The sequence below is a fragment of the Ptychodera flava genome, chromosome 15 (assembly GCF_041260155.1).
Source record: "Ptychodera flava strain L36383 chromosome 15, AS_Pfla_20210202, whole genome shotgun sequence".
NCBI classification, from domain to species: Eukaryota; Metazoa; Hemichordata; class Enteropneusta; family Ptychoderidae; genus Ptychodera; species Ptychodera flava.
In genome coordinates, this window is record NC_091942.1 from 10,961,286 (window position 1) to 10,974,401 (window position 13,116).

The 13,116-nt window shown below is 38.7% G+C and overlaps 1 protein-coding gene across 1 annotated transcript; it reads left to right on the forward strand.

Moving 5' to 3' along the window:
- The first annotated feature begins 285 nt into the window (after positions 1 to 285).
- On the forward strand, positions 286 to 11,905 carry LOC139152348 (sulfotransferase 1C4-like). Its single transcript, XM_070725486.1, has 7 exons — positions 286 to 469; positions 6,816 to 6,940; positions 7,454 to 7,713; positions 8,242 to 8,404; positions 9,737 to 9,831; positions 10,496 to 10,685; positions 11,537 to 11,905. Exons 2-7 carry the CDS (start codon positions 6,856 to 6,858, stop codon positions 11,647 to 11,649), a joined length of 906 nt encoding a protein of 301 aa, XP_070581587.1. The 5' UTR covers positions 286 to 469; positions 6,816 to 6,855; the 3' UTR covers positions 11,650 to 11,905.
- The last annotated feature ends 1,211 nt before the right edge of the window (positions 11,906 to 13,116 follow it).

Sequence of the window (13,116 nt, forward strand, 5' to 3'; positions counted from 1 at the left end):
CTTTTTCCTTTTAATATATGTCCACTGACTTGGGTAAGGTGAAACCGTTTAATGTAATGTACATGCCACTTTCTAAACCTCGGATCATTTTGAGCTCATCATCAAATCCACCTATCCGACATGAAAACAACAAAACAAGAAATCAAGAAGCCGCATTTCTTAAAGCCAGCAAGACGACAATGGAGTATTCCATTCACAAATATATAGATGGCGTGCTTGACTCGAGTGTGTAGGTTCATGGGTCAAGAGGTCTTACAACCTTTGAGCTCCATGACCCAAGTGAAGAATCACGCTCGAGGTTAGAGGGGCAAGCATACACCCGATGGGAGGCCATGCATCGCTGACAAAGACGTTCCGATAGCACTTTTAGTCAGACTGACTGAGCTCATCACATAGCTGCTGAGGGAATTTCTTCGCAAGAAACAAGGAGCTGGTAATAAGTTTCCGACCATAGGAAAGTTTTGACGAGGTAGGAAGGACCCTTTGTATAGCAACATTCTGAACATGGTTGGTCGAGGGGTTAAGTGTTCCATTCTTACAGTGATTAAATGGATTCTGACTTGGTGCATTTATAAGAAGGTCAGATGTTCATGAGCATGGCTTGTTCACAGGTTATCGTAATGTTGCTTGGATAGTCGTTCGAGGCGGGCGGCCGCAGGTCGCCGTTTACTTGGAATTTTTTCCAAGTAAACGGCGACCTGCGGCCGCCCGCCTCGAACGACTATCCAAGCAACATTACGATAACCTGTGGGCTTGTTTACAACGTTTTTCATACCAGGTTCAACTAACTGTATAGTCAATAGATCAAGATCTAGACAATCCCACTATGGATTGTTTGTTTTTTTTGATAGCAGTTGCTGACAGGCACGGCAAACGCGTTCACCCCACGATCTAAGCATTACGTCACAATTTAAAGAAAGCATATGAGCGTGCTAGGGTAGCATTAAAAGAAAGCACTGTGCGACAGAAACGGAATTGTGATAGGAGGTTACTATGGAAACCACTAAAGCGAGGGGATTTCGTTTGGGTGTTGAATAATAAACGAAAGAAAGGTGTGTCAGTCAAGCTAAGACCAGTATGGGAAGGTCCATACATAGTACTCAACAAACTTTCAGATGTGTTGTACAGAATTCAGAAAGGTCCACGAGCAATGCCAAAAGTAGTTCATTATGATAGGCTGAAGTTGTACACAGGTGATAGAATGAGAAACTGGCTTGCAGTAGAAAATAATGTAGAGGTAACAGTAGACCTTAATGATGATGAAATGTCAATGACCGGGGAAGTGAATGTTGAAGTAGTGAACGAGGGCTGTGTAGAGACAGAAGCTGGTGTAGAAGGTAGGTTAAATGAAACATTGAGCAATGGACAGAATAGGAGACAGCAACACTGTGATGAGCCAGAGGCAGTAGAAACTAGGGTAGAAGAAGACATGGGGACACATCCAGTTAATGGCAAACCAAATGATAACACAGAACCAGTTAGGAGACGGTCAAAACGTACTATAAAGAGACCACAAAGATTCAGATTAAATGAGTTTGGATATTAAAACAAATGAATTGCATGCAGTGACTAATATTGCATGTGCATGTCGATGGAATGTAAATTCAGCAATGGTTAGAATGTACTTAGTGAAGAGGTCTGTGAGCATAGAAAAGTACAGAGAAAGTTAAGGGTGGAAGAATAAATTATGTAAAGTGTGTAGTTGCCATGGTATGCGAATGAATGCAGAAAATTATGCAGAGTGAGAGTTTGCAAATAGTATGAGAGTAGTATAGAGATAAGTTATGTAGTGTTAGTTAATAGTTTTATTGTTGTTTTTTCAAAGATAAACAGTAGATTTAATTTCATTTAATTTTCAATAGCTTTAAGTTTTGTTTTAATGTCAATGTTTTATATGTCTGTATGTGACCTGTGCGAATCCCCCCAGTACTTATCTGCCCTGTGCATTCCGAACCCCCGCCCCCCCATTGACTGTGAACTATACCGACCTTGTGCTGTATTATCTTTCACTTTAAGTAATACCCAGGAGTGCAATGACAATGTTCTTAGAAGGGAGCTGTGTGAAACTTATCAAAATTACCTTGAAATGTCGGCACCTTGGCCGCATTTCCACAAAGACATTTTATACATTTTAACCAGACAAGAGCATGGCTACATCCTGGATCAGATTCTAGGAGGAGGTCGCCAAAATATACACTTGGGGAATAGTTCCCCCTTCTCACAATTAAACCCTACTCAGTGCCTAAATATGATGGATTACAGACCATCTGTAGGTACATATGATCTGAACTTGCCGGACCATGACGCTGAGACCAGACTTTGCGTCCACTCCTTGACAATTTATCAAGGATCAAACCTTGAATGTCAAATGCAATACATAGTGGATATAACTGTATGACTTAGCTTGGGAAGTTCACTCCTCACGTCTCTGCACTCCTCCCTGCGGAGCCTGCTGTGTGTGCTGAAAGCCGGGACTCTACGGTGTCAAGACTGTGGTCCCTCCATGGAGCAGAGTGACTGAACTACGAGAGAAGCACTTGGTGTGCATACACTTGGCCAGTTGTACCTGAACAGAGACAATCTCGACATCCTACGGAACCGCCGTACAGAACTTGAATTGCGGGACCTCTGATGCTTGGACAAACAACTGTGCACATGTGCTACGGGAAAGGACTTGAACGGGATCTGTGTTGAAGTTACCGGATCAAGGGATTGTATGCTCGACTGGACAGTGAACACGGCAGACGGACGCTTTATTAACCCGGGCAACTGTAGAGCTCAAAGACTGTACTACACGTTACTCCTCTACCCCCTCTCTTACGCACAGGAGTCAGATAAGTTTTTCTTATTATTGTAACTTAATATTTCTTTTATATTTAATTAGAATAAATAGGAGAATTACTAAATTTTGTGTGTGTGTCTGGATTACTGTTGCATGGACAACAGCTGGTAACATTGATCACATGAAGAGTTCTGTCTCCCCACGTACCCACGGCCAGTAGAAACCAAGGCCTTTCAAATTAATTAACTCGTCCCGAAAACAAATAAAATAAGTGTCACGGTTCCGCCCTTACATGGATACACAGCACTCCATCAATGGCATTGAAACAGCCAACTTTTATTATGCTGAAATATACAGAAACGCAGTTTTACATGTTGCCGTTCTGGCTACAGGCTTGAACTGAAACAATACAAAACACTTTCATTAGAAAATACACTGTTTGCTGAAGAAAATACACGTACATACATATATAATCCCGACAGAAGAACTATTTTGACAAAAGACTAATTACAACGCTTTCACATCAAACATTAAACAGAAACTAACTGAATTATTCCAGTACTGAGTTACAAAAGTACATTAAAATTGTGAAAATATAACTGGCTGTGAAGAATATAACTAACCTGAAATATACAGAAACACAGTTTTACATGTTGCCGTTCTGGCTACAGGCTTGAACTGAAGCACGTTTCCTCGCACTTTTGCTTTTAACGGACTGAAACGTGGCAAAAGGTGCGAGTACTGCTATGTCTGTATTACTATTGGTGGATAAAAATGCAAATGAGACATACAGATGTCATTGAACCAACATATAAAAAACAAAACGACCAATCACGATAAGACAATTATCCTTGTATCCAATCAAATTAAAGTATATTGCGCACTTGTAAAACCACACACTGCGATATAAGATCATTACAAATTGTAATTTTGTTCACTTCACCTGTAAGGCAACCTGTCTGATGAAAACTAGTGTGATGAAATGTGTAACCGTACAGTGACTTTGCTTGATAGACTAGAAAGGGTCTATAAAACCAATTATTAATAGTTGTGCCCTGGAGCTGCATATACCCTATGTTATGTGAAATTTTCGCTGCGTTAACTGCGTTAACTTGTTCCTCACTTGCTTGCGACATGTAATAAGAAAGACAGACCAGTGACAACTTAAGCCAGATCCAGAACCATATTGTTCCTCGGATATCGATTTTTTCTGGTGAGGTATATATATATATATATATATATATATATATATATATATAATTATATATATATATATATATATATATATATATATATATAAAATATAAAGCCATCATGGTGATAACCGGGAGGGCACATTGTATACATTTTGTATATATATATATATATATATATATATATATATATATATATATATATATATATATATGTGTGTGTGTGTGTGTGTGTGTGTGTGTGTGTGTGTGTGTGTGTGTGCGTGTGTGTGTGTGTGTTTGTGTACAAGTTGAGAGAAACAAACTTTGCTGTTTTCTCTTTTAATTAAAAAAAATCAACACTTGCATGGTGAAGTATTTCATTTAGAAGAATAATTAGATATTATTCCCTAATATTTTTCTTCGTTCAGCGAAGGAAAATACGAGTGACGTAATGACCGTGTCACCACGAGTCGAAGACGAGTGGTGACACGGTCATTACGTCACGAGTATTTTCAGAGCTGAACGAAGAAAAATATTAGGGAATAATATACTTATCACATGCACAAGCCAAGAATTCGTTATTTTTTGCAAAATAAAATGTTTTCCATGACGATTCCGCGTTCAAACTTTGAACTACTTTAGGAATAAATATCAGTACGCCGTGCACAAGTTGTCAATCATTTCCAGTCGTCCGTCGTGTGCGTTAGCGCTCACGTTCGTTCGTGTGTGGAGCAAATGACAGCTCTCGGTCTACACGTAGGCTATCTTCCGCAAAGTTATAATCTATTTCAAAGATAGCATAGTCCTAGAAATTTATCACAGACGAAGATACGCTATTTTTCGGGAACAAATATCGACTGAATCTCGACGGCGCGAACACTTTAAAGGTCGCGCCTATGCGTACGGAACCCACGGTAGGCTATACGCGACCACTTCGAGTTCGTTGTTTCCGCAAATTATTCACGTAATTCCTTCGGAATATACAGGCGGTACACTCTTGTGTTTACATTGTTCGGATTAGTAATGTCGTAGTCTGTGAAAATATCGATTTCATTACATGACTTTTGATCGTGGGAGAAACATCGGCCGCCATACTGTTTGTTTACATATTTACGAGCACACCGAAGATCGACAAAAAAAAGGGCCGACGCACCAAAATTGATGACATAGACGCGGGTTGTCGTGACGTAGAACGACCAGAGAATAAATCCCGTATTTTTTGTTCGGAGACGACAAACTTGGCTTGTGCATGTGATAATAGATGTTTCAGTATTTTTGTTCTGTATCTGTTTCCTTAGTCTGTTCCATTAATCCATAATCACAAACATAGTCTAGATTAAACTTGAATTGTTACGTATCTAACTTTACGATCTCTGAGTTGGGGCAACGGTCTGGTATCGTAATGCTTTTAGTGACTGAAGCTGAAGCAATAAGTCGTCGGTTGTAAGATCTACTTTAGATATTTAAACAGCAGCGGTGTGGACTCCCTTCCCTATTACCAACTCTTACCGCTGATCCACGCTTTGTCTAGAAAGTGTAAATAGTTTCCAAATCTATATTGAATGATTCACTCAGTTACAGCTTTAATTCAATACACATGATACAGGTAACGTCAGAAAATATTAAAGGACAGGAAATATTGCCAAAACAGGATGAGATGATCTTTCAACTGGAAGCGTTGGTCAACGTCAACCTCCGGTCATTTCTAACACAGGCAGGGCAATCTACTATCTATGTATCAGGTAACTTTAGGGAGCCGTCTAAAATAGAAATTTTGACGACCGCCACCCCATTTAGAAAAGTTAAATATCAAGACATGTAATTGTAAAATTTAACAAAAATACAGTAATGGTAAAGACCTTTTATATCCTGGTGTGTCCTGCTAGATTATTATCGGTTATCTCATAACGGTTGAAAAAGGAAACAAACAAAATAATATTCAAAGTTACAACAAAATGTAGACATGAAAGCTCAGGCTATAACCAGTATCAAACCATACAGTATTGTTTACTTTGGATGGGTATCATGACAGGGTTTTCACTAAGATATCTGACAGGGCAGAATTTGAAAGTACAGAGGGCTGAGAACACCGGGGAGGCTGAGGGAGAAAGTGTCAGAGGAGGTTGTACACTCTCTTGCGTGGAAAAAATTGAGAAATTGATCCGTGCAATGGTGCAGTCTGGTGCAATATCAGAGGTGTTTTTACTACGTAAAACTGTTAGAACACACCAAGGGGGAGAGCGCGAGAGGGGCTGTCTCATCGAAAATTTTTAGAAATTAATGTGTGAAATTGTGCAATCTGAGAGGTGTTTCAAGTCATTTTGCACCAAAAATTGAGTAAACCCCTTCTTTCTCTCCACATTTTCAGCAACCCCCTTGTAACTTTCGATTATTTGAGTGACCTTCCTCACATTCCTCCAATCCTCCTGGGCGTAAATCATGACGGCCCCCTAAGCATACGTCAAAACCATGGATGTAAATTTGTTTACATCCATAAGTTCATTACTATTAAACATCCGAAATCACCGGGGCGGGGAGGGGAAGGGGTTACACACTGTTTTCTGTGGTACGTTTTACCTATAAAGACGAAAATGACATGGAAAATGTGGCATTTTCAGACTAGTATTCAGCTTGTTGATAAAGTGCATGTATGGCCATGTTGATAATAAGTACTTTGATAAATTTTGACTTTGATTGAATTTGATTTGTTAACACTAAGAATAGTAAACTGTGCTATGCAGTGAAGTCTTATGGTGGACGCAAAACAAAAGAATTATTATTCAATTACTTCGGGCAAATGTCTTAAAGGCATATCGATATTCTAATCTCCCCTCTCGCTCGTCTTTGTTTACTTTCAGAGGGTAGTCTGCTTTCAAGAAAGTTGATGCAAGTGGAACGATGGGTTTTAGACCTCCATCAGAAAAATTTGTCAACTTTGAAGTTCGTCCAGATGACGCATACCTTATCACATTCCCCAAGTCTGGTAAGAGATTGGTTTTCCTGGCTTTTCACTGTACGATCAATTGGTGCCATGCTCGAGTATATAAGGTCTTGGGGTGAATCCATTGCACTTTATTCCTGTTTCAGAAGTTATTTAGCTATAATAGCAGTTACCTTGTTTCCTCCTTTTTGTTGTTGAAACATTCTACATTACCGAAGCTATAGAGTCCAAAATTATCTTACACGCCCCTAAAACATCTGATCGTTTGCCCGAAAACAAACTGCATATATTTTTCATCACAACCGACACAAAAGCTTTACGCTGGCATCCTGAAGTGATCTCACCTGCCAACCCCAAAGTCAAAAGACAATGCTCAAAAGAGTTTTACAGCTCAATTTTCCCTTTTGGACAATTACATTGTTCAAGTAAAACCACTTTTTTATTGGAAAAAATAATGAATGGATAATAATCCGAATAATCCGACGTGACTTCCTGAGCGATGTGTCTATGCCTAGTGCTGACTCTTATAATTTGACAATAAATTCAATTCGACAGGAACCACATGGATGAAGGAGATTCTCTCCCTTATTCGAAATGGTGGTGATGTTGACGCTTTGAAGGGAACATCCATAGATATGTCTATTCCTCAGCTGGAGTTCGTAGTCACCGATTTCCCCGGGAAAGATAAAGTCTCCGAGATGCTGGATATAACCCCTGATATCAGTTTGACAAGCATGGAATCACCGAGATTGCTTTGCACGCATCTCGACTACACATCACTACCGACGCAACTCCAGGGCAATAAGAAAGCCAAGGTGCCATTAGAAGTGTTTTATCTTTGCATGTTATATTCTGAAGTGATATTTGAGAATACATGTTGGCTGTGAGATCATTCAAAGTCGTTCTTTTGAAGCTATCGATAGCCGAATTTTAAAGGTCCTTTTTTCTCGTCAGAAGATCAAGTAAGTCTAGAATAGGCTCTGTAATCCTGGGATAGCGAACTCTTGAAACATATTAAATTCGTCAAAGGTCAGATGAATCGCACCGACTCTACCCCCATCCTCACCCCCGACACGTTGGTCAGACTTAGCTGGCAGGGAATTAACTGCATGTGGCTTGCCAACAATATATTCGTGTGTCACATATTTTCATGTGTCATCAATTTCAGTTAATCATACCCCTATTTTAGCCAAGTTCTGTCAATACGTGAAATTGTAAAGTATGCATACTTGGACCAACTTACACTTTTCGTCACACATACACGTTTAATTGACGAGTTATGATCAGTTGTGATGAATTTCTTCCTTTCAACTCAACGTCTGCAATTTCGTTTTACTTTACAGATAATCTACCTCGCACGAAACCCCAAAGATGTGGCGGTGTCTACTTATTACTTCGAAAAGCTTCTCGCCCAACAGCAGTTAATAAAATCCGGGAAGACTTACGACTACTTCAGTGATTATGTTGTGGACTTTGTCAATGATTTAGCAAATTCATGGGGAGCATGTAAGTAGAAATCAACACCCGCTCATTTATTTTGAGTTTCGCTTATTTACTTTTTGCTGAGTCATCACAGTCAAAATTCGATTTTTAGAGAAAAATATTACACCATGGGTTCACCTACAAATAAGTCAAGAAATTATACCGTTAAAGAGTTATTTACATTATTTTTCTTTTTTAATCAAATTTGAACGTAAATGACTCAGCAAAAAGTAAATTAGCGAATCCCAAAATACCTGAACGGATTTTAATCATATACTTCAATTACTGGATGATCCCAAAGTGGCGTGAGCTTGCAGAACTTTTTTGTCACTTCTGGAATCTCCTCACGAGGCTGTGTCAACTAGACCACGGTCATTTTAGAGAACAGTGATTACCAGTATATGCCAACCACATATGTTGCATGGCGTGCGGTGAGCGCAGAAGCGCCGGGCACGAGCAGGCGTGGAGCCGCCGCAGGTGCAGATCTTGGTGGTGGTAGCAAATATTCAAGTGAGAACCTTGAAGGTCGAAGCTGCGAAGTGGAGAAAGGTCCCATGTGAACAGCAGTTTAACATGGGTCAGTCGACCCTGAGAGACAGGAGAGCTCCGTTCTGACGCAAGGGGACGCTTGTTGAGACAAAATCCCTCCCTGGTCCATCCCCAATCACAACTTTCGATGTCGTAAAAAACAGAACGTTCAGCTATTAAGGCATTTCTGTCTTTATGAGACTGTTCACAGTTGAAAGAGTGTGTTGGAACAACAGAATATAAGCAAAAGCTATAAATGGCCAATCACCACCAGGTTACCATCTACAGAACAAAATTACAAATGGCTCCGAAAATAAAAGATGATGTCAAGAATTGTCAACTCTGTTTTAGAGAGTTCATTATAGTCCTCCAATGAAAGACAATCGATATTGACATTCTGATTGATATTACCCGGAGTCGTCATATTGAAAACTGGTCTTTTTTGTCATCTCACGGAGCAAAAGAGAAGAGAATTCATGTTTGCTGAGAAAAATCAGTATGAGAGTGCCATTAACTTCATTTATTAATTTATTTATTTATTTATTTATTTGTTTATTTATTTATTTATTTGGTTTTTTTGTTTATTTATTCATTCACATTTATACTGGTTTGCTACCTCAGTCAAATGCACTGATTTCAAGGGAGGACCAGTGTAAAATAAAAAAATAAACTATTATAATCAATGAACTCAAAATACATTAAATTGCAAAATACAAAACATGGTTGAAAAATGAAAGTCACGTGGCAAACAAAAGGTTAGACATATAAAATAACACTGCAAAAAATCCAACACAAAAATAAATCTGCTCCATTTCTGTTTCTTACCAGACAGCGGAATGCATTGGCACGACCATGCAATGGAGTTTTGGAGAAGACGCCATGACGAGAATGTTCTTTTTCTGAAATATGAAGATATGCACAAGGTAAAGTTCATGCCTTTGTGCGTCGTAAATTTTATGCTTTGGTTTTACTCTTGAATCACCATTTGATTAAATGACGCATCGTCTCTGTAATTATCTCTCATCAAATATGCAGCGTTCTACAATCAATCGCAATTCAAGCTCTTTTTGCCTCTCAGAAGAAATAAAAAAATTCCAACCTTCACTTTCTTTATTTGTTGATCAAGCATGCTATATGTGGTTCAAATGTAACGTGCTCTATTGCAGGCTGAAATTGTCGTTTGTAAATTTAGAATGCGCCTTGGCCTCGGGGACAGATATTCTGACCCAATATATGTATTTTAATCTATCACGTGTTAGGATTCATTTTGAAGCTTTTTAAGTAAGTGATGGTTTCACAGGGTTGCAATTGTGAAGGTAGAAAAAATCCTCTGTAGAATTGATACAGGGATGGGGACATTTTGATTTTCAATTGTCGGTAAATATTAGGTTGTTTGCTTCAGTCTCTAGTAAAGATAGCAGGGTGACCCCGGGGAAACGATAAGTAATTTTTTGACCATTAATTAATCAGATGATCTGATTAATGTATCGCTCAGATAACTAAACAGAAAAGCAAAGCAATTTCTGGGACCCTCTTGAAATATTTTTGGGGTACTAACATCATGTGTAAATACCAATGATTTTACAGGACATACGTTCTACCATAAGTGCCATCGCAACATTCTTGGACGTGGTTCTGGAGGAGAAATCGCTGGACGCCATCGTTGCAAACACCAGTTTTGAGGCTTCGAAAAAGAATCTTAGGACGCTGCGGGCAAAGTATTGCAAATACCGCCTCGGAGTGGACCCAGAAACACAGTCACCATTTGTGAGAAAAGGTAGTTACATGATTATCTGAAGAAAGTATAAAAATCTCTCACAATTGAAGACGGGCTTTGAAATCTTTGTCCGAGTGAATTTTGGGTCAGCAGGTCAAAATAAAGCCGATAGGCCTAAAGGTAGTCAAGGGCAGTTCGGAGAGGTCTTTTCGGTCTGGACGTGTTTTCTATTAAACCCTGTAATAATTTCCTCCATCCGTAATAATTCAACAGACCCTTCTGATGATACATTGATCTTAGCGAGCGTTACTCTCACGTACGCAGTCGAAGTGGTTACATCCGGCCTAATGTCGATACATCTTTTCTTTTAGACTGAAAGATTCTGTTATGCATTGGTCTCCTCCATCTTGGGGATGGAGTTGGCGAAGACGCATACACGATTGATTCTTTCAGTATCTCTTGTCTGTTTGCTTTCTTCGTTTAGAGCCGAACTTCGTAAGTTTGAGCAGAAACACTTCATATCAGTGCGTCTGACGTCTGACATTCAATGTGAGAAAAGTCCCACAGAGAAAGATGCGATACCAACATATCGCCATTATGTTACTGATAGTACCATTTTAGAATTTAACCTTCTCTGAAGATATGTTAATATTAGGCCTAAAGGGTGAACGACTGTAGCAGTTAGAAAGAAGGCTGAAGTATAACTGCTTTCATTTCTTGATTTTTACTAAATTACCCTGTTAAAACGTCTGAAAATTTGAATTGTATTTTATAAGCACAACTTATTGAATCGTCAAGAATATAGTTGGCACACTGCATACCTGTATCTTTTTTTTATTTTGGAGGGATATAGTTTGAGACAGGTCACACATTTTCTCTGAAATGACAAATTCCAACACTTTTGATTCCAGGCAAGGTCGGCGGCTGGAAAGAATACTTCACAGTTGCAGACAACGAGATGTTTGATGCAAAATACCGGGAATGGATGAAAGACAGCGAACTTGAATTTGACTTTGAACTTTGATGGAATTGGTAGTATTCTGTACGACTGCTCTTTGCTTCAGTCAACCAAACAAAACGCACAACCTGTCAATATTGAACAGGTTCCTATGGAACACTGAAAACTCAAAGTAACAATGCTAAGCCGCTTTTTGTTGATTTCGAAACCTTAGTACAAATAGTTCACATGCATAGAACACCCAACCAGCGACTGTAATGTCATGTTGATCAATATCATGCCATATTTTCAAGAGGAAATTAAAACTGCATTGAAATACAAATGTTTGTTCCTTCAAATTAATGGTGTGTTCCCTGTAAGTGAGAAAACTTTCAAAAAAATGTAAAACAGAAATTATTTTCCAGTGATTCTCAAAATCTGTGAACGTTTTTTTAGAGGCGCGACTTTTACTCCGCACAAAGAAAAATCAAGGAACGTTTGTTGCAGTCCATCATGAGTTGTTCGAAATACGAAGAGTGGCGACGCAGTATTCGTTAGGGTTTCTTTTAGTTGCACAGTAATTTACCGAGGTTGATAAATATCGTGTCCTTACACTTCAAAACTACAGTTACGTGAAATGATGGGAACTAAAGTGTCATAACAACAAATATGGATAGAAAGTTATACATAGCTAAGAAAGTTCTTAGTCATAAAGCAAATAACAAACACCAAGTACATCAAGTCTCCCGGGTTACCCAGAGCCGATCGAACTTGGTTCGTCTACTTTTTGAAATAAAATTGACAGTTTAAAATATGGACTCCGTCATGAGCAGCCAATGTAGTCATATATTATGTCGGGATGAAATCCTCTACTGAGGTGAATAACTACAATATACCCTTATCAACACTCCCCTTCTCCCCAATTCATAAAAAATGTCCGAGAACTGGGCATAAACGATATATTACACTCTTATAGAGCCACGTGTAATTATTGTTTTATAAAATTCATTACATTGATTACATTTCGAGAGGATATGAAAACTTTATAAACAGAGCTATTTCTCTTCAAAGTTTCTTGTCTGTAATTATGTAAGACAGTTGCTCGAATGAGAGCTGTGGTAAATCATGGCTCAGCATAAGTTTCAAATTTTCGTTAAAGTTAGCATTCAAAGCCATATACAATTCAAATTTGCAGAAATAGAAAATATTGTTGGAGTCGTTGAAATCAGTAAATATTTAAGACTTCACAGTGTTGTCATAAAGAAATATTGTTCAATCTTGAGGGGAAACAAGTTGTCTGCGTCCACTTCATAGAGTTAACACAGAGAAGGCGGCCATTTGAATTACAAATATCGATAAATGTTGGGCAATTTGTTTTTCTTATACCACAAATTACGGTGACCCCGAGGTTTAATCTTGACTTGGCAAGAGAATGGTGGAAATTGTCCAGATGGAATGTTTGAAAAAAATTTTAGTCTTTCATTTGCGAGACGCAGCGGTGATACATTCAACATTGAGGTAATTGAAAAGGGTAGAGCGACAGATAAAATTTGA

Excerpts from the sequence above, each read along its gene's own strand:
- LOC139152348 (XM_070725486.1), top strand. The coding sequence starts at position 6,856 with ATGGGTTTTAGACCTCCATCAGAAAAATTTGTCAACTTTGAAGTTCGT. Across the intron at positions 9,832-10,495 it reads AATATGAAGATATGCACAAG|GACATACGTTCTACCATAAG; the intron begins GTAAAGTTCATG and ends ATGATTTTACAG. Across the intron at positions 10,686-11,536 it reads GTCACCATTTGTGAGAAAAG|GCAAGGTCGGCGGCTGGAAA; the intron begins GTAGTTACATGA and ends TTTTGATTCCAG.